At 45.3% G+C, this 22,727-nt stretch overlaps 1 protein-coding gene across 4 annotated transcripts in view; it reads right to left on the bottom strand.

Annotated features, from left to right (window-relative positions):
- The window catches only part of FER1L6 (fer-1 like family member 6), a 288,985-nt gene that overhangs the window by 76,872 nt on the left and 189,386 nt on the right, over positions 1 to 22,727 (bottom strand). For all 4 annotated transcript variants that reach the window (XM_068237997.1, XM_068237996.1, XM_068237998.1 and 1 more), the window contains 6 exons: positions 19,287 to 19,411; positions 18,087 to 18,221; positions 12,164 to 12,313; positions 11,444 to 11,554; positions 2,315 to 2,476; positions 1,416 to 1,605 (listed from right to left, as the gene is read on the bottom strand). In XM_068237997.1, the coding sequence (XP_068094098.1) occupies positions 1,416 to 1,605; positions 2,315 to 2,476; positions 11,444 to 11,554; positions 12,164 to 12,313; positions 18,087 to 18,221; positions 19,287 to 19,411 (873 nt within the window). The remainder of the gene's footprint in view (positions 1 to 1,415; positions 1,606 to 2,314; positions 2,477 to 11,443; positions 11,555 to 12,163; positions 12,314 to 18,086; positions 18,222 to 19,286; positions 19,412 to 22,727) is intronic.

Raw genomic sequence — 22,727 nt, 5'->3', positions numbered from 1 at the left:
TTCATTTTGGAATAAGGTGCTGTGGACTGATGAAACTAAAATTGAGTTATTTGGGTATAACAAGGGGTGTTATGCATGGAGGAAAAAGTTGAGGAACGCATGGATTCCACTCAGTATCAACAGATTCTGGAGAGCAATGTCCAGGAATCAGTGACAATGCTGATACTGCGCCGGGGCTGGATCTTTCAACAAAACAACGACCCTAAATACTGCTCAAAATCCACTAAGGCATTCATGCAGAGGAACAAGTACAACGTTCTGGAGTGGCCATCTCAGTCCCCAGACCTGAATATAATTGAAAATCTGTGGTGTGAGTTAAGGAGAGCTGTCCATGCTCAGAAGCCATCAAACCTGAATGGACTGAAGATATTTTGTAAAGAGGAATGGTCCAAAATACCTTCAACCAGAATCCAGACTCTCATTGGAACCTACAGGAAGTGTTTAGAGGCTGTAATTTCTACAAAAGGAGGATCTACTAAATATTGATTTGATTTCTTTTTTTGTGGTTCCCAAATTTATGCACCTGCCTAATTTTGTTTAAACAATTATTGCACACTTTCTGTCAATCCAATAAACTTAATTTTACTTCTTAAATATCACTGTGTGTGTCTCCTGTATGGTATATTTAACTGACATTTTTAATCGTCACAACCAATGATTTATACAGGAAAATCATGACGATTAACAAGGCTGCCCAAACTTTCGCATCCCACTGTAGAAACTGAAAGCAGAAGTCCTCTGCTATTGTCTCACACTGCCCCCTAGTGACAAGTGGCCATAAATACACATTACAGCAGTACTAATTAGAAGAAAGGAAATGTAACAAACAGGAAATTAAAAAAGTGCTAAAATAAATTGGCCTGGAGCACTTGGAAGCCTCTAAATAAATTGGCTGCTAAAGAGTTAGGAAAGCAGCTGAGAGAACAATTAATTGTGAGCCCTGCAGTCTTCTGCTTTAATAAACTAGAGATTAAACTAGATAGTCAGTTATTTGCATTCTATTGACCATCTGTGTACCCAACCCACATTTACACAAACTTGTTCTCTAGAATCATCTTTATGGACATCCCAGGCAGGACTATTTTATGGTAAGGCAAACTAGGCAGACACCTGAGGGACACCTAGCAGGAGGGGACTCCACAATGATATTCTTAGCACACTGTACTGGAATATGTACTGGAATATGCAATGAATGGTAATTTTAACTCCTAAATGGGAACTGCTAATTAGCATGAAAAAGGAGTCCTGAATAGCACAACAATGATATGGCAGGTGCCATGTGCTATTTAAGCTTTAATTTTAAAATGGCCTCAAGCAGGAGGAAAGAGGGAACTCGTACAAGGGCAATAGGTGCACATACTGTATATAATAGATGTCAGCTAAAAAAGCCCAGAAATGTAAATGACATATCTCACCACTATCAGAGGGGGCGCTCTCCTCCTCTATCTCCTTTATTGAGGATGTGTCCAGCTGAGAGGGTTTATACGAGAACTGCTTCAAACAGTTGATCATGTGCGTCCCGACCAGCGTGCTGCGGCCAAACGCTCTCCAGTCCACCACGCAGATACTGAGCGGGGGATGCAGCACCTCATTCTCCGGCAGTTCCTGACAGGAAATGAATACATTGTTTTGAGTGAAGCTGAAGGGAAAACATGCCCCAAACGGGTAATTCAAAGTAAACTGAGCAGCATTTTTAGCCCCCAGGGTATCTCAGTAACACATTAAAGATGCATGCTAAGAATGTGTCTCATTATTACTAAAGAAAATTCTATTCTACCTTTTCTTTTTACATTTAAATGTTTATTAGTGGCTTTTATTGCTTCACTTCCGCGCCCTGCCACCCACAGAAAGAGTAGATAGATAAGGACTGCTGTAATTAGCAGTAGCAAGGAGCAAACAAAAGCTTTTATTAGCAGGGGGTGGGGAGATAGAACACTGTACTCCAAACAGTTTAGAGAAGTCACACTTGATTACAGTTACAGCTTCCCCTGGATAGACGGAAGGGGAGGGGGGGAGGGGAATGACAGCTCCTACAGCTATTAAAAACCAGGACAAACTGCAAGAAAAAAAATCTGCTTGGACCCCTTTAAAAGGAAGCAGCAGATAATACAGAGGCTTCCCCCGCCCCCTTCCACCTCACCGTTCCAGCGTTGAGACCCTTCCCCCAAAGCTCATCGACATTAATAAATGCACAATAATAATAATGCACCCTTTAACCTATTGTATATCAGTCAGATATCAGAAGATGAAACCCTACAACAGATTGTCCTTAATTAGACAGGAGCTTTCCAATAACATGGAGATCTGGACTCACCACTTCAAACCAGTCTCCGGCGACGCTGAAGTTGGGATTGCTCTTGTAGCTTTGAATAACACAGGATTTAACTCCTTTCCCGGCACACTCTATAAGCACCTGAGGCCGATCCACAGACAGCAACTGCACCTTCTTAAACTCTCGGACACCCCAGAAGAGGACCTGCAAGAGTTACAGACAGAGTCATAAGCAATATATTCACAACAGCAGCGTACCATAAAAGTTTCTACAGAACAATGAATGCCTTCAGAGCAGGCTTACCAAATATTTGTAGCAGAATTTCTTATTCAGAGATCAACAGAATTATTTTATTTAAAGACCTTGTAGTTTTTTGTTTTATTTTAATCTATTTTAAAGGACACCCGAGGTGACGTGATATGATGAGATAGACACGTGTATGTGCGGTACCAAGCGCACAAATAACTATGCTGTATTCCTTTTTTTTCTTTCTCTGTCTGAAAGAGTTACAAATCAGGTATGACAGTTCCTGCCTGGGTCGGGACTGGGTCGGACTGTTTTGTAACCCTCAATTATAAGGAATTACAGCCATAAAACACTTTCCTAGCAGAAAATGGCTTCAGAGAGCAGGAAAGAGATAAAAAAAAGGATCAATAGTTTATACATTTTGGCATACTGTACTTCAATGAAAGTGTCATTGAGAAGAGGCCGTGAACCAGTGAAAACTTAAAAAGTAGATTTAACCTCTTGAGGACCGCAGTGTTAAACCCCCCTAAAGACCAGGCAATTTTTCATTTAATTGGCCACTGCAGCTTTAAGGCCAAGCTGCAGGGTGGCACAACACAGCACAAAAGTGATTCTTCCCCCCTTTTCTCCCCACCAACAGAGCTCTGTGTTGGTGGGGGTCTGATCACCCCCCCCCCCCCAATGTTTGTTTGTTTTTTTATTTGATGTTGTTTTGTCAAAAATGACGTCTTTTTTTATTCACTGTAAACCAACCTCCCTCCCACCGCTAGCCAAACCCCGTGATCAGCTGTCATAGGCTTCAGCCTATGACAGCCGATCACCTCTGTTGCTCAGGAGGGGACAGCCGTGTCACAGGGCTGTCCCCAGTACAGCGCTGCTGCTGATCGCAGCGCTGTACATGTAATAGATGGCGATTACGCCGTCTAACAGTCTCCCGAGCGGCAACCGCTGCTCGGAGACTGAAGGCGGAGCTCCGCTCCGCCCACCAAGCAGGAGATGCGCGCGCACCCTGTGCGCGATCTCCTGCAAAACACAGCCCCAGGACTTTACGACAATTGGCTTTACGCGGTCCTGGGGCTGCCGCCGCGGCCACGCCCATTGGCATGACGCGGGCGGCAGAAGGTTAAATATCAAATAATACTGTGGAATAGCTAAAAAAAAGTCACTTTTAGGAGAAGGAGAATAGATAAAATTGTTTATCTCCATTGTTTATTTTCACCTCGGATGTCCTTTAACCACTTGCCCCCTTAAGGACCAGAGGCTGCTGGTACGCTAAAACGCCGCATCCCGACGAATCGCCGCAATAATCCATCGCTCCCGCCGGTCACGCCGCTCGGTCCCCGCCGCAGGGTGCGCTCTCTGCCGTCTCTATGACAGCAGAGCGCTGTGCGCCGGTCAGGAGCCGCTTTCATTGGCTCCTGACCCTGTCACTCCATGTAAGCCAATGGGAACGGCTTACAGTAATGACAGGGCCAGGAGCCAATGAAAACGGCTCCTGACCGGCTCACAGTGCTCTGCCGTCATAGAGGCGGCAGGGCTGCTAATTGCGGTTGGTGGAAAGCGGCGAGAGCGGCGGGGACGTGCGGTGAATGGGACGTAGAGCTTACGTCCGGTCAGAACCCCATCGCCACCCGCCCGACGTACATTTGTACTGCGTCGGTCCGTAATTGGTTAAGGTTTTGGTGGGAATAATTGCTTTTTAAACTAACACAGGGGCGGTTCTTCCATAAAGCAGCGTGAATCGTGTGCTTCAGGGCAGCAATAATTAGAGGGTGGCAAGAGGCGGCTCCCCTGCCCAAATGCCCCCTTCCTAGCACTCCCTCCCTTGAAAATAAAGCATGCTCCTTCATTTCCCCAACTCCCCCCCAGTTGGCAGAGACGCACAATAGCATTACTCACCCACTCTCAGGGTTCCAACGATGGGATCTCCAGCCTCCCGTCCAGCATCCTGTATCCATGGCTTAAGGCAGCAAAAAGTCTATAGCCGGCCCGGCCCTGTAGCCATGAATTTGATTGGGAGAGATTCGACCATCCCTAGCCCCCATCTCTCTCTGCACAGGCAGCAGCCTATCTCTCTCCGTGCCACAGGTGGCCTTTCATCTCATCCTCACCAGTGTAAAGGGAATCAGGAAATTTGGGCACCTGGGGCTAATGGACTATTTGGGCGCCCTATAGTCACTAATGCAAAATATCAGCTATTAGGCGCCAAAGAAGAAATTTGTGCGCCAGATAAATTTATTGAGGCGAAGGGCCTGTCCAACCAAAATTGTTTGTTTTTGTTGGCAATTAGTGTTTTGAAAAATATTATTTTGAAATTGGTTTTGACAATTATAATTTCGTATAGTATTGTTTTGAAATGTATTATTTTACACATGTATTGCTTTTTGTATTAACGTTATTCGCAGCGGATAAAATGGGTTTTAGGGTGTGTCAGGAAGGGGGAGTTTAGGGTTAGGCATCAGGAAGGAGGGTCTTAGAGTTAGGCACCACCAGGGAGGGTCTAGGCTTAGGCATCAGTAAGAGGAGGGTTCTGTGTGATTAGGTTTAGTTGTGGTAAAGTATCGTTAATATTTACCATTGTTTTACTATGTTGATGTTCATTACAACTGTAATTTTTTTAAAATGTTACAATATTTTGTCCTGTTTAATACTGTTATTTTACCTTATTTATTGTTCTACCTTAGATAAAGATGAAGAAACAATAAAAAAATGTTATAGACAATATCTTAACATTGGCTTAACATGGCTATACCATACCTCCCAACTTTTTGAGATGAGAAAGAGGGATACTTAAGCCACACCCCTGATCACGCCCCCGGCTCGCGTAAATTTGAAAAGGGCGCCTTGAAAAAAGGGTGTAGCCCATATGCCAAATTCGGCTACAAAGGGCGCTTGGTGTAGGCGAAATATCAACTTTGGATACAAAGGGCGACCGGTGTAGCCCATATTCAAAATTCGTCTACAAAGAGTGCCCGGTGTAGCCCATATGCTAAATTCAGCTACAAAGAGTGCCCGGTGTAGCCCATATGCCAAATTCTGCTGTAAAGGATGCCTGGTGTAGCCGAAAAGCTAGTTATACTTTATAAAAAGGATGCTGTAAAGGAGGCTATAAAAGGCTATAAAAGGGCTCTGGATATAGCCAGGAAAAGTGATTACTATGACCTAACTTCTCCCTACTCTCACACAGAATCCTCCCCTGATGGTGCCTAACCCTAACCCCTCCCTGGCAGTGCCTAACCCTAAGACAACCCCTGATGACCTTACTTCTCCCTACTCTCACAAAAAACCCTCCCCTAACCCCCCCTGGTGGTGCCTTACCCTAAGACCCCCCAGGTGGTGCCTAACCCTAAGACTTCCCTGGTGGTGCCTAACCCTAAGACCCTCAGGTGGTGCCTAACCCTAAGACTTCCCTGGTGGTGCCTAGCCCTAAGACCCTCAGGTGGTGCCTTACCCTAAGACCCCCCAGGTGGTGCCTAACCCTAAGACTTCCCTGGTGGTGCCTAACCCTAAGACCCTCAGGTGGTGCCTAACCCTAAGACTTCCCTGGTGGTGCCTAACCCTAAGACCCTAAGGTGGTGCCTAACCCTAAGACCCCCCTAGTGGTGCCTAACTCTATGATCCCCTGATGGTGCCTAACCCTAACCCCATTATGTCATTATGCCCCTGCCTACTGTATGAGAAAATGGCTCACCCCCCTCCCCGAGCGCTTACCTATGCAGAGTCCTGCTGAGAGTATAAATTAAAGGTTACTCACCCTGCTCTTTCCACTGACAAGATCTCCCTTCAGTCGAGGGAACCTCTAGCTACTTAGTACTGATGGTACTTCTGGTTGCCGAATGCTATGGGACATCTGTAGCTACCTATAATGGGCAAGGGAAGTAAGGGAGAAGTGACAGCTGGGTCAGCCAGCACACTTGTGGTGAAGTGTGGTTCAGTGAGGGTTTGTAGGTTCATTGAGGGCCAAGTCTAAGATGCCAGGACATCAGTGCCTATAGGCTCCTGTGAGGTAAATCCGGGCCTGCCTAGGATATCTAACAGCCCATCACAGAGAAAAGATTAAACAATAATTACATGAGAAAACATTTGTGTATAGGGGCCTTTATTAACTTCCATTCTCCACAAGCACTAGTCATGTCTTATCAAGGAGGCAAGTTACATTCCATTTTTATTTTTTTCTTTATGATCCTAAATGTCTTCCAGAAGTTTAGCTATCTATCCAATCTTTTGAGGCCATTGGAGGACATGTGTTCAGGACTTCATATTAGGGCGACCACTGGACATATGACTCCATGTCTCTACTGAACCCTGCAGGTGGTCTCATCCACCTCTCCTCCCGTTCCTCTGATGCGGCCCCTCTCTGCATATCTTTCCATTGGCTACCCATTACCCAAAAGATCCAGCTTAAACGCCACACCCTACCATAAAAAGCTCTGCACAAGTAGTCACTACCTTTCCTCACTAATCTCCAGATATTCTGGTTGGCCTCTTTTCTCTGCATGTGTGGCCTACCCATTGTGCTCTGGCAGCTGGGAGCGTTCTGTGCCTGCAGTAGTGTGCGGACGTGCGCCGCGCATCCACAAAAGCCATTACTAGTCGTGACTGGCCAAAATACCAGGAGGGATATCTACTGAACGGAACAGGTGGAGAGGATGGCGAAGAAGCCCACAGACCTCAGAAGCCCACAGACCTCATGGAGTTTTGAATGTACACTAGACTAGACTAGTTTAAAGTGTACCTGTGAGAGGCTTAATACGTGTATTTATACTTATAAATACACGTATTAAGCCTCTCACAGGTACACTTTAAACTAGTCTAGTCTAGTGTACATTCAAAACTGGAAATTAGTAAGTAGAACTAATTATAGGCAATCTACTCAGTATCTTAGCATAGCTGGATTTGCATATGCGCTGTGCTGGGTGGGCTCTTCAGCCCCCAGCACAGATCACGTTGCAGGCAGGGCGATCAGACATCCTACTTTTTTCCCACTAGGGGGATGTCCTGCTGGGGGGTCTGATCGCCACCACCTGTTTGTGCCCTGCGGGGGGGCTCCTCAAAGCCCCCCTCCGCAGCGCTATTCCGCCCTCCCTCTCCTTCCCTCCCTCCCTTTCTCTCTACGGGCGGTACAGGACGGCGATCCGTCCCGTACCGCCTCTGATAGGCTTCAGATGCCGGCGATCCCCGGCCAATCAGAAGCCGGGGATCGCCGATCTCCTTTACGGCGCTGCTGTGACAGCAGCACCGTACGATGTAAACACCGGGGATTATGTCCCCGGGTGTTTACATTTAGCCTGCGAGCCGCGATCGGAGACTCGCAGGCTGTTCACGGAGACACCCTCCATGAACTGACAGGGAACAGCCGCTCGAACAAGCGGCCGTTTCCATAGAAACCCACTTACGAACAGCCGCCGCCAATCGGCGATAGGCGGTCATTAAGTGGTTAAATTGGGCGATAGTTCTTCCTGTTTGGGAATGAAGGACAAGGAGGAGTCCAGAGTAATACCAGACTGGTTACAATCAGACCTGGTAACGGGAAGCTTTATACTGAAGCCTGCTGTACATTAGTGATCAGTGATTGATTATCTGGGGAGAAGAAATGGCTGTTGATTCATATCATGATAATGAATGATCCTGTAATGTATGTTATAAAGTGATTTCTATTCTCTGGAGACTTGTATTCCAGGCTGTCAGTCTGCTGAGGCCTAACCATTACTCAGCATTTTCCAGAATTAATGTGAGAAGGAAATAGCTGCAGTTAATTAATCTCCTGCCAACACGAATGAGTGTATAGACATAAAATGATGGAGTATGTGGAGACTTTATTCCATGTGATCAACTTCACATCGACCTTTGACAACTTTGTGACACTGAAAGCTTAACTTCACCTAAAACTTTCTCCAGGAAGCCTTGGGGATAGCGTCTGAACCAGTAATTTCTCATTATGTTCAAATAGGAAGAAACTCCAGGAGCAACACCCCGACTTTTACCAGCACACTTCTCAAAAAGCTTTCATCGATAAATCTTCAAAAAGCAATACAGCAATTAAAAAAAATATATGCTTATCAGCACATGCAGAGAGATGAAGAGGTGCGAGGAGGGCCGACAATCGTTTCACCCTGCAATGTGGGCTTTTTCAAGACCGTCTTGAGAAAGCCAATATTGCAAGGCGAAACGATCGTCGACCCTCCTCCATCTTGAGAAAGCCCATATTGCAGGGTGAAACGATCGTTGACCCTCCTCCATCTTGAGAAAGCCCATATTGCAGGCGAAACGATCGTCGACCCTCCTCCATCTTGAGAAAGCCCATTTTGCAGGGTGAAACGATCGTCGACCCTCCTCCATCTTGAGAAAGCCCATTTTGCAGGGTGAAACGATCGTCGACCCTCCTCCGTCTTGAGAAAGCCCATATTGTAGAGTGAAATGATCGTCGACCCTCCTCCGTCTTCAGAAAGCCCATATTGTAGAGTGAAATCATCGTTGACCCTCCTCCATCTTGAGAAAGTCCATATTGCAGGGTGAAACAATCATCGGCCCACCTCCATCTTGAGAAAGCCCATATTTCAGGGCAAAACGATCGCTGATCCCCCTCCGCACCTCCTCATCTCTCTGCAGGTGCTGATAAGTATATTGTTTTTTTCATTGCTGTATTGCCTTCTGAAGATGTATCAATTGAAGCTTTTTGAGAAGTGTGCTGGTAAAAGTCAGGGTGTTGCTCCTGGAGTTTCTTCCTATTTGAACATATCCATTGATCTGCTATTTCTTGTCCGGATGTTTCCCCCGCAGTGTGGCCTGTGGAACTGCAGGTTGTTGTAACTCATAGTATTGGCATACAGGCATAAACATTGGTGTGCACTGTGATTTGCATCAATCGTTTCTCATTGCTTGGGGTGACAGTACAGGAACTACTGCCTGGGCGTACATGCAAAAAAGGGGTGCCTGGAGGTTTGGGCACCTGAAATAGCTGGTAGTAGAATATTGGTAAATTTACCCATATTCAACTATTTTGCAGTGCTAATTCCGATATATTGGTAAATGTTACAGATATTTTACTACAGCTAAACCTAACCCTATTCTCACACAGAGCCCTCCCTTAATGATGCCTAAGCTTAACCACTCCCCCTCTGATGCCTAGCACCAGGGCCGGGCCAAGGCAGAGGCGAGAGAGGCTCCAGCCACAGGGTGCAGTGTAGGAGGGGGCGCACACCAGCCTCAGGGGGTACAACTTACATTCCCCTTATTGTGTTTAAAGCAGATAGAAATAAGAAAAGGGGATATGTGGCAGTGACTGCAAGATAGCTGGAGATTAAGGTGTTGGGGGTCCTGGGGCACCTCTTAGTCTAATAGCAATCAGTGTGTGACGGCTGGGGTGGGAGGGATGGAAAAGCGCACTTTGGTGTCTCAGCCTTGGGTGCTGGAGCACCTTGTCCTGGCTCTGCCTAACACTAACAAGCTCCCCTTTGATGCCTAACCCTAACATAAACATCTACATTGACTGCCCCTGACCCTCGCCTGCCCAGGCACCCCCCTTCCCAACAGGCAAGGCTACATGTTACATATGACATCTTTTTCCCACAATGCTCCTGTAACACAGATCTATGCCAAGGCAAAGTCACCTGATAAAATCTCCAGTATTTCCTTATACAAGTAGAGTAAAGTTTTTAAAAGACAACTGACTTAAGAGGGATATGGAAGCTGCCATATTTATTTCCTTTTACACAATACCAGTTGTCTGGCAGTCCTGCTGTATCTCTTAGGCTGCAGTAGCGTCTGAATCGCACACCTGAAACCAGCATGCAGTCAGACTTCAATAAGAAACATCTGATCTTCATGCTTGTTCATGGTCTATGGCTTTAAAGAAAACCTGTACTGAGTAAAAATATTTAAAATAAACACATGAGGTAACTTCAAATAAACATTACATAGTTACCTTGCCATCAGTTCCTCTCAGAAGCTCACCATTTTCTTCTGACAATAATCCCATCCAGTTCTGACAATATTTTGTCAGATCTGAAATATATCAGTTGCTGTCAGTAAGATATCAGTTGCTGTCAGTTATAGCTGAGAGGAAAACTGATGTACCAGGTAATGTCCATGTTTCCCTATGGCTCAAGTGGGCGATGTTACAGTTTAACTGTGTGCTGACCAGAAAGCTGTTATGGGTAATGGCTATTTTCAAAAGGGAGGACGGAAAATTCCCTTGATCATAGTGAACAAACAGGACGCGGGACAGGAGAAAGACACTGTGGAGTAGACTACATGGAAGGTAAGTATGACTTATGTATGCTTATTTTGACTTTTATTTTCAGTACAGGTTTTAAGTATTAGAGGCAGAAGATCAGCAGTACAGCCAGGAAATCTGCATCAGGTCAGTTGTTATTTAACCACTTAAGTACCAGCGGTCTCTGCCCCCTTACGGACCAGAGACCACTGGTACAGAAACGGTGGAATCCCGACGGATAACGACTAATCGCCGCACATACCCGCCGCAAACGCCGTCACCGCCGCACATCGGGAACCTGGGCCACCTTCTCTATGACGGCAGAGTCATGTGAGCCGGTCAGGAGCTGCTTTCATTGGCACCTGACCCTGTCTTTCAATGTAAGCCAATCGGATTTGCTTACCTTAATAGACAGGGCCAGAAGACAGTGAAATCGGCTCCTGACCGGCTTACAGGACTGTGCCGTTATAGAGACGGGCAGAGCAAGTGAGCTGCGACGGGACATGGCAGTGATTCAGCGGCGACTGATTGAAATCTACTCCCTGCCAGCCAGGTAACCACCAAAGCAGGGCGTAGATTTCAATCACTGCGGCTCTTAAGTAGTTAATCTACTGCAGAGAAAAAAACACATGGAAAAGGGTTGGTTGTGGTGCAGAACACAGACAGTCCTTTCCTCTGATTTCTTAGTTCAGCAGTTGATCGCTACTTACCTCCACTTTATATTTACTCAGCACTGGGCGGATATTAGCGGGCACAGGATAGACTTGGCTGGGATCCGGGGTCTCGATGGGCGGCAGGCTCTGGGGTCCTGAATCTGGAATCTGAGAGAGAATAAAGGAATTGTCAGTTTATAAACCACAACTCAGGTGTGGAGTGGCAGACTAAGCAAGTATGGATAAAGTACCGTATTTTTCAAACTATAAGACACTCCTGACTATAAGACACACCTAGGTTAAGAGGACAAAAACCAGGGGAAAGATATATACACTAAACCTGGTGCATCCATGGTGAAGGGGCATATTGTGGATTATGGCCCCTTTATACCTCATTCCCCCTTGTACCTCTTGTGTCTCCCTGTGTCATCCTCTGTCCTTCTTGTGTCCTCCTGTGTCCCCCCGGGTCAGCCTCTGTCCTCCTTGTGTCCTCCTCTATGCCCTTTTGTGTCTCCCTTGTGTCCTCCTCTATGCCCCTTTGTGTCCTCTGTTTGTCCCCCTGTGTCCTTCTCTGCGTGGGCTCAGTACAGGGAGTCCCTGACATTGCAGCGGTTTGGAGATTCATATTGGCAGGCATTCACAAGTCAGGAACTCCCTGCATTTGTACTATAAGACGCTGTGGCTTTTCCCCCCACTTTTAGGGGAGAAAAAGTGAGTCTTATAGTCCAAAAAATACAGTATTTGTGGAATACTATTAGTATAAGGGTGAATACTTACCTGTAGCAATTCAAAGGCAGCCAGCAGGTCCCCTCCAGACAGGTGGCCACAATACAGGGGGTAATAAGCCAGTTTGGCCGGGGAATACGTCTGATCTGACAAGGTCACTGTCGGAGCCGCAACAGTAGAACCAAGATACTCTGGTTTACCCTAAAAGACAATAAAAGAAAATAGTTTACTGTCTGGCAACATATTCCAGGATAAAAACAGGTCATATAATAATACCGGAGTTGTACCACAAGGACTGTGCAATACACTGCAAGACAAAGGCTTAATTTACAGAGACAAATCCTGTGATCCTGAAAAATTGACAAATGGCATAACATGAGTGTTCCTGTGAGCCTGGTGCAACAGTCCACCATTGTCACCTTCATTTCTGCTCCCGAATAGCACTCATGGCCAGCAGCTGTGGGGCTGAACTGCCCGGCACGCTCTATAGGCAGTAGCAGTGTTTTAGTGGGTCTTGCCCAAGGTCTCCTCACTGAACAGGTGCTGGCTTACTGGACAGGAAGAGCCAATATTTGAACCCAGGTCTCCTGTGTCAGAGGCAGAGCCCTTAACACTATCCAGCTACGGCTATTAAAAAACACTGGTTTCCTGTGTGTGATAGGAATCGATCATTCCCTGAACAGATTTTAATCAGAGAGGGATCAACCATTTTACCAAATCGGGTGGCAATCGATGATTGTATGGCCTCAAATGACTAAAGTCAGCATTGACAATCGAGCTACCAGTCCGTTTGTCAGTAGAAGGAGGATGTTGTTCTACCCCCATTGGCACAGATATGACATACAACACAAAGGAGGACAGCAATGGATACAGAAAGAACAGATGCTTTTTATCACATGTAGATATCTATAGAATCTCAGAAATGAAACCTCATACATCTAACTAATCGTGGTACTAATTTGAAAAACTGAGGCGCCAACAAGAATAAAAGAAAAATAATTAAAAAAACGTTTAAAAAGGGGTAAGTTATGGTGGACGTATCTCCCTCGTAGATACACAGACTGAATAACTTTACTTAGATTCAAGGTAACATTTATTAGGTACTCCAAAAAGCAACGCGTTTCACAGGTCGCAATCCCGCTTCATCAGGCAAATAATTGGAGAAAACAAAAAGGGGTCTGTGTAGCAGCCAAGCGCCTCTGCGCTTTTTGTTTTCTCCAATTATTTGCCTGATGAAGCGGGACTGTGACCTGAGAAATGCGTTGCTTTTTGGAGTACCTAATAAATGTTACCTTGAATCTAAGTAACGTTATTCAGTCTGTTTATCCACGAGGGAGGTAAGTCCACCATAACTTCCCCCTTTTTAAACATTTTTACTCTTGTTGGCGCCAGTGTTGCCAACCGCCCGTAAATTTATGGGCAGCCCGTAAATTTTGATACAAAATGAGCTGCCCGTGAATTTCGTAAGGAATTCAGCAGCGTCCGTAAAAGGGCGGCCAGTCGGCCGACCGCCCTGTTGCAGGAGGACAGCAGCGCAGTGGAGGAAGAGCTGTGGGCAGCGGTGGAGAAGGGGGGCCCCCTTCTCTCACCTTAGTGCTCTCCCTCCCTCGCTGACTGTCCCCTCCTGATCTAAGTGCAGAGTGGCGTTTGGCAGCGGGCGGGACTTACCTTCCGTCTCGCTCCTGCGCCGGAAGTTCTGCTGCTCTGGACCAGACCAGAGTAGCAGCAAATCATCCCGCGCCGGCGACGAGAGACGCAGCAGGTAAGTTCCGCTTGCTGCCACCTGCCAGCCACTCAGCACTTAGATCAGGAGGGGACAGTCAGCGAGGGAGGGAGAGCACTAAGGTGAGAGAAGGGGAGTAGATTGCCCCCCTTCTCCACCGCTGATGCCACAGCTCTCCCTCCATTGCGCTGCTGTCCTCCTGCTGGGGGGGGGGGGTCACCTGGCTACCTATTGTGCGCACATATACCTCTGGCTACATATACTGGGCACATATAACCCTGACTACATATACTGGGACATATACCCTGCCTACATATACTGGGCACATATACCCCTGGCTACATATACTGGGCACATATAACCCTGGCTACATATACATGTGGCTACATATACTGGGCACATATACCCTGCCTACATATACTGGGCACATATACCCTGCCTACATATACTGGGCACATGTACCCCTGGATACATATACTGGGCACATATACCCTGCCTACATATACTGTTCATATATACCCCTGGCTACATATACTGGGCACATATAACCCTGGCTACATATACTGGGCACATATACCTGTGGCTACATATACTGGGCACATATACCTGTGGCTACATATAATGGGCACATATACCCTGCCTACATATACTGGGCACATATACCCCTGGCTACATATACTGGGCACATATAACCCTGACTACATATACTGGGACATATACCTGTGGCTACATATACTGGGCACATATACCCTGCCTACATATACTGGAGACATATAACCCTGGCTACATATACTGGGCACATATACCCCCTGGCTACCTATTGTGGGCACATATACCTCTGGCTGCATATACTGGGCACATATAACCCTTACTACATATACTGGGACATATACCTGTGGCTACATATACTGGGCACATATACCCCTGGCTACATATACTGGGGACATATACCTCTGGCTACATATACTGGGCACATATACCCCTGCCTACATATACTGGGCACATATAACCCTGGCTACATATACTGGGCACATATACCTGTGGCTACATATACTGGGCACATATACCTGTGGCTACATATAATGGGCACATATACCCTGCCTACATATACTGGGCACATATACCCCTGGCTACATATACTGGGCACATATAACCCTGACTACATATACTGGGACATATACCTGTGGCTACATATACTGGGCACATATACCCTGCCTACATATACTGGAGACATATAACCCTGGCTACATATACTGGGCACATATACCCCCTGGCTACCTATTGTGGGCACATATACCTCTGGCTGCATATACTGGGCACATATAACCCTTACTACATATACTGGGACATATACCTGTGGCTACATATACTGGGCACATATACCCCTGGCTACATATACTGGGGACATATACCTCTGGCTACATATACTGGGCACATATACCCCTGCCTACATATACTGGGCACATATAACCCTGGCTACATATACTGGGCACATATACCTGTGGCTACATATACTGGGCACATATACCTGTGGCTACATATAATGGGCACATATACCCTGCCTACATATACTGGGCACATATACCCCTGGCTACATATACTGGGCACATATAACCCTGACTACATATACTGGGACATATACCTGTGGCTACATATACTGGGCACATATACCCTGCCTACATATACTGGAGACATATAACCCTGGCTACATATACTGGGCACATATACCCCCTGGCTACCTATTGTGGGCACATATACCTCTGGCTGCATATACTGGGCACATATAACCCTTACTACATATACTGGGACATATACCTGTGGCTACATATACTGGGCACATATACCCCTGGCTACATATACTGGAGACATATACCTCTGGCTACATATACTGGGCACATATACCCCTGGCTACATATACTGGGCACATATAACCCTGACTACATATACTGGGACATATACCTGTGGCTACATATACTGGGCACATATACCCTGCCTACATATACTGGAGACATATAACCCTGGCTACATATACTGGGCACATATAACCCTGACTACATATACTGGGACATATACCTGTGGCTACATATACTGGGCACATATACCCCTGGCTACATATACTGGGGACATATACCTCTGGCTACATATACTGGGCACATATACCCCTGCCTACATATACTGGGGACATATACCTCTGGCTACATATACTGCGCACATATATCCCTGGCTACATATACTGAGGACGCTGGCTGTTTGCCATTATGTGCATTTACTGGTGAAAAGCTGTCTCTTATTATGTGCATTTACTGGTGAAAAGCTGTCTCTTATTATGTGCATATACTGGTGAAAAGCTGTCTCTTATTATGTGCATTTACTGGTGAAAAGCTGTCTCTTATTATGTGCATTTACTGGTGAAAAGCTGTCTCTTATTACGTGCATTTACTGGTGAAAAGCTATCTCTTGTACTGGACAGAAAACTAAAAAACACAGGGACACCGGGAGCCCGATATCGCGTGATAACGTCTCGGTATTTGGAATAGGTAATAATAATTAATATACTCACAAGGGTGGGTTGCGTATGACGGCAACCACCTTCAGTGCATGTGGAGAAGTACCGTCTCCACTCGGCCTTTAAGGTCGCTGCTCCTGAGAAAAAAGGATGTCCTATAAAGCGGTAGGAACATCCGCCCTAACCAGTAGGGTATGGATTCACGGGAAATCAGAAGAGTAGGAGGCGCCCTTTGGTATAGCACAATAGTGAATAGGTATTTCGAATTTGTAGGGTAAGGATAAAAGTTCCTACCTCAGATGAAGAGTCTCAGATCGGCGCCCAGCTTTCCGCATGAGTCACCACAGCACGATTATTTGACCTGAGGAAGCGAGTTGCGGTCGCGAAACGCGTTGTCCAAGTGCTTAGTCCAAATTTCCAATAAATTGTTTTACAGTATACCGATCTGAGACTCTTCATCTGAGGTAGGAACTTTTATCCTTACCCTACAAATTCGAAATACCTATTCACTATTGTGCTATACCAAAGGGCGCCTCCTACTCTTCTGATTTCCCGTATCTCTTATTACGTGCATTTACTGGTGAAAAGCTGTCTCTCATTACGTGCATTTACTGGTGAAAAGCTGTCTCTCATTACGTGCATTTACTGGTGAAAAGCTGTCTCTCATTACGTGCATTTACTGGTAAAAAGCTGTCTGTCATTACATGCATTTACTGGTGAAAGGCTGTCTCTAATGTGCATTTACTGGTGAAACGCTGTCTCTCATTATGTGCATTTACTTGCCATGCCCACTGTAGTTGCCGCGCCGCAAATTTCCTTGTGCATGTTGCCCCCTACCCATTTGACTGCCCCCTCATATGTGCCAGTCTAGAACCGGCCCTGTACCCCTGCCTACATATACTAGGCACATATACCCCTGGCTACCTGTTCTGGGGACATCTATACCCCTGGTTACCTATTCTGGGGACACCTATAGACCTGGGGCTACCTATTTTTTGGGAACCACTGCTGTCAGATTAAATGTATTTTGGGGAACTGCTGCCAGATTATGTGTATGTTGGGGGAATCGCTGCTGCCAGATTACATCTATTTTTTGGGAACCACTGCCATATTGTCAGTATTTTGGAAGAACCTCTGCCAGATTACGTGGATTTTTGGTGAAATGCTGTAAGATTACATGTATTTTGGGGGAAGGGGGGAAAACACTATGGCAGAGCTCAAACTTCCCTTGCAGACCTTCTACAGCAATACTAAAATCATGTATATTTGGCCCCACCCATGACCACGCCCACATTCTGTTGCGTGACCACGCCCATTTTTCGGTGTACGCGCGGCGCAGGAGATTTTGTCAGTAAAAAAAATCTTTTGGCAGTAAATTTTTAGGTATTTGTCAGTAAAAAATAATGTGAAAGGTTGGCAACACTGGTTGGCGCCTCTGTTTACAAATTTGTACCAAGTCTAGTCCACCCTTGGTGGAGGGGTGTTTCCCCAATTTTCCTGTCTACAGAGAGCGACTTCTTAGACCTCAGTGGGGTCAGGTTCTTATTCTCCCCACCTGCCTGAATAGTGGTTACCTGTGTGGTAACCCATGTTTGTGAGTATAACCATTGTACTTACTCTAATCTATATACTGTAATTGACCTACTGTAAATACTACACTATATTGGGCTCTCGGTTTCCTTTGTTTCGATCTAACTAATCATGTCCATTAGGAAAGCCTAGTAAATGGTAAGTGTGGTCCTCACCAGGGCATCGTCATCATACAGCTCTATGACAATGTTCGGAGGGTCCTCTGCAATGTCCTTTAATTCTCCATGCAAGGGGATGTTGTCAAACAGAAGCATCTGATTCCAGGTGGGGGACAGCGTCTGATTAATGATCTGCAGGAGAGACAGGATAAAGTCACAGGAGTACCAAATACTGATGGCTCTTGTTTATAATGAAAACAATGACAGTGCTTGTATGTTACAGAACTGACAACATTATTGCAAGGATATTTCAACTTGGATTAGTAACCCATGTTAAAGTAGGATTATACTCCCAAAACTCAAATTTCAATAACTACTCTTGATAAAAATACAAAAAAGAACATTTGAAAGCTTTCCCAAACATTTCCTGTGTGGAAAAATATTTATTTTCACTGCAGAGAGCAGTACAGTCTTGCTTATCTCTGGTTCATAGGCAAATGTAATCATTGCCAGCCAGCAGAGTCTCTCTGCCTGTGTCTTTTTCAGTCTGCCTCCTCCCTCTGCTAAAAAGACACATCGCCCTGGCAGCAAAACAGCTGAGTCACTTCAGCAAAGGGAGGGGCAGAGTAAAGACACAGGCACAGGGAAATACTTGCTTTTGCTGATTAAGAGAAAAATAAGCTTCTATTGCTCTCTGCACTGAAGATAAACAATTTTACACACAGTGAATACTTGGGATTGCTTTCAAATGTTCTTTTATGTAATTAAAGCGGACCTGAACTCAGAACTTCCTCTCTGCTCTAAAAGATAAGCAACAGCATAATAACCTTTAAAGAAAAAGATTTCTTTGTTACAGCTGATACTAATCCTGCAATAGATCTGCAGTGTTTCTACTTCCTGCTTTCATGGAAGCAGACATAGGGTTAACATCCTGTTTACAAATTAACTTATTTGCCTGGGCAGTCAGCCGACACAGGGGAGAGATCAAATTACAACTTGTGATTAGTCACAGATGAAGGGAAATTAGACAGGCTAAACTCTCTAAATACATACAGGGTGCGTTTCCTTCTGTCCTGTGCAAGAGTTCTGGTCCACTTCAAGAGTAGTTAATGAAGTTGTAGTTTTGGGAGTATAATCCCACTCTAAGTATTTTTTTATTCATGTCTACCCCCAGATGACTTGTGTAGCACTGATATAGGCTATATCACTTCTTCAGGTACATTTTTAGGTACATTTAATAAGCATTGTAGTTGTCACCTTGGTTGTCTGGCAGTGGGAAACAAAGGTCACTTTTGCGAAGGGGTCTGAGAGTCCAGAGCTGTCGGCGGCGATCAACCCTCTGGCCTGGTACATGTGCGCCCGTAGCTGGAACATGTGTTTGGCTGCAGAACAAAAATAATTCATTCTATATTAATAACTCCCAGCAACAACTGTTACACTTAAAAGGATATAGATATACAGTACATATGCACAGAGGGAGATACTGGTTGCTTGACATTTGGAAACAGCTATCATTTCCCACAATGCCACAAGGCTCCCATAGTATGGCGTCAGGAGGACCTAGGTCCTGACATCACACTGTGGGAGGGGTTTCACCACAGTATCAGCCATATAGACCCCCCCCCCCCTAATGATCTACTAGAGAATATGTAAAGATTTCTCATGGGAAAGGGGATATCAGCTACTGATTGGGATGAAGTTCAATTCTTGGAACCACAGGTGCAACTAAAACTCGTAAGGCTCCATTGCACAAATGTCCCGAGCCCCCAGCAGAGCTGTCGGCCCGCTTGAGCAATAATACCCTCCTACCCTAGATATTATTATTATTGATTTAGAAAGCTCCAACATATTCTGTGGCGCTGTACAGCGTAAGAAACAAACATGGGGAACATAATAATACAGACAATGGTTTACACAAAAAATAGACACTGGTACATAATACAGAATTAGTAGACATAGTAATTACAGTGACAAATGTAACACGATGAACAAAATGTACAGCAAATTCCACACAAACGGGTGATAGAGCTCTGTCCTTGCGAGCTTACAACCTAAGGGAATAGGGAGGAAACAACAGGTGCGGAAGAATACAATATATATACCGAGGGACAGTGGCGCACCCCTAGTGGCATACTATGAAAATGTATTAAGAAAAATATGTTTTCTAATTCAAACCACACTTTACGTAGATCTGTATGTAACATGAGTCCTGAAAGAGGGACAAATGAGGGAGAAAGAGGGACAGGGCTTCCCAAAGAGGGACTGTCCCTCCAAAAGAGGGACAGTTGGGAGCTATGCATTTAAGTATCATTGGGACTGATTCCTGACATAAACAGTTACAGGGAGATAAAGTATGAGATAAAACTGGATAAGGCTTGATTTACTAAACTTATTTTCCTTTTCTTTACCTATGATCATACCTTATTGATCTTATCTCATGAATTATTTCTTCTTATAGTTAATGTGAAAAAACAAATAAGGAGAGAGGAGGCTCTGAATACTACACAAGTGAGTTTTCTTGAAGGGATACTGTAGGGGGGGTCGGGGGAAAAATGAGTTGAAGTTACCTGGGGCTTCTAATGGTCCCCCGCAGGCATCCTGTGCCCGCGCAGCCACTCACCAATGCTCCGGCCCCGCCTCCGGTTCACTTCTGGAATTTCAGACTTTAAAGTCTGAAAACCACTGCGCCTGCGTTGCCGTGTCCTCGCTTCCCCTGATGTCACCAGGAGCGTACTGCACAGTCGCAGACCATACTGGGCCCACGCAGTACGCTCCTGGTGACATCAGCGGGAGCGAGGACACGGCCACGCAGGCGCAGTGGTTTTCAGACTTTAAAGTCTGAAATTCCAGAAGTTAACCGGAGGCGGGGCCGGAGCATTGGGGAGTGGCTGCGTGGGCACAGGATGTCTGCGGGGGACCATTAGAAGCCCCAGGTAAGTTCAACTCTTTTTTCCCCGACCCCCCTACAGTATCCCTTTAAAGCATACATGAAGTGCGAGTTTACTGATATTGAAGTCTTGAGATGATAAGTGATGACCTGCCAAAGAATAATCCTCTCCTTCATTTTCATCAGGTATATTGTCATTCCCTAATAAACTACCCCTGATGTCTTTAATGTCATTGCCATGGTAACAGCAATTACAATTAAAGCAAAATCAACCAAACTGATAATGAAAAATGACCCGTCAGAGAGGTCGGCCAGTAGAATTTTCTGGGTCAGTGCTTTACAATATTGCATCATTCCACCTATTGATCCAGTGTATATACAGTAAAATACTAAATTCTACAAAGGAACAAAAAGTGGCTTAAACGGCAACTGTAACAAAAGAGATATGGAGGCTGCCATATTTATTTCATTTTAAGCAATACCAGTTGCCTGGCTGTCCTGCTGGTCCTCTGCCTCTAATACTTTTAGCCACAGACACTGAACAAGCATGCAGCAGATCAGGTGTTTCTGGTACTATTGTCAGATCTGACAAGACTAGCTGCATGCTTGTTTCTTGTGTGATTCAAACACTATTGCAGCCAAATAGATCAACAGGGCTGCCAGGCAACCAATATTGTTTAAAAGGAAATAAATATGGCAGCCTCCATATTTTTCTCACTTCAGTTGTCCTTTAAAGAGGAACTTTAACCAAGGATTGACCGTCCTTCCAGTCAGTCGCCAATTCCCTCTATGCTACAAGAAAGCTGTACCTTTTCTTGAATAGATCATCAGGGGGGTCTGTTTGGCTGATCATATTGTGGTGAAACCCCTCCCACAGTGTGATGTCAGGGCCATGGTCCTGACAGTTTGCTGTCTGTGAACCTCGTTGCACTGTGGGAAATAATGGCTTTTTCCAACTGCCAAGCAAGCAGTATCTCCCTCTGTGCATAGAACTCTCAGTAATGAACATTTCGCACAGATCACCTGGCAAAATGTCACCACCAGTGATACATTTCAGAAAGTAAATCAGGGAGAGGAAAGATTTTACAATCGGCAATCACTGACTAAATCATCTATACATTAATATTGTAAAAAATAAGCAATTTTATTCATTATGTTATTTTCACTGCAGTTCCTTCATCCATAGTAAATATCTTGTCCACATTGGGAGAACCTGTTCACCGCAGATGTAATGTATTTTAGCCACATGTGTAATGTTTTTCAGTGACACGGTATTCTGTTCCATATGCAATTCAAATTTTCTCCGGTGTTTTCATCTTCAATTTAAAATAACTTTTTAACACCTTGCAATGGAAAAAGTACCAAAAAGTAGAGATGGCCCGAACCTCCGATTTTAGGTCCGCGAAAGTTTGCGCGAACCACAATAGACTTCAATGGGGAGGCGAACTTTGAAAACTAGAAAAATTTATGCTGGCCAGAAAAGTGATGGAAAAGATGTTTCAAGGGGTCTAACACCTGGAGGGGGGCATGGCGGAGTGGGATACACGCCAAAAATCCCGGGGAAAAATCTGGATATTACGCAAAGCAGCGTTTTAAGGGCAGAAATCACATTGAATGCTAAATTGCAGGCCTAAAGTGCTTTAAAACATCTTGCATGTGTATACATCAATCAGGTAGTGTAATTAGAGTTCTGTCTCACACTGACACACCAAACTCACTGTGTAACGCACCGCAAACAGCTATTTCCGTAGTGACGGCCGTGCTGGACTACTGCGCAACATGGCGTGATTGCTCTTCCTCACTCAGTGATG

The sequence above is a fragment of the Hyperolius riggenbachi genome, chromosome 5 (assembly GCF_040937935.1).
Source record: "Hyperolius riggenbachi isolate aHypRig1 chromosome 5, aHypRig1.pri, whole genome shotgun sequence".
NCBI lineage: Eukaryota > Metazoa > Chordata > Amphibia > Anura > Hyperoliidae > Hyperolius > Hyperolius riggenbachi.
This window is presented reverse-complemented; position numbering and strand designations above follow the sequence as displayed.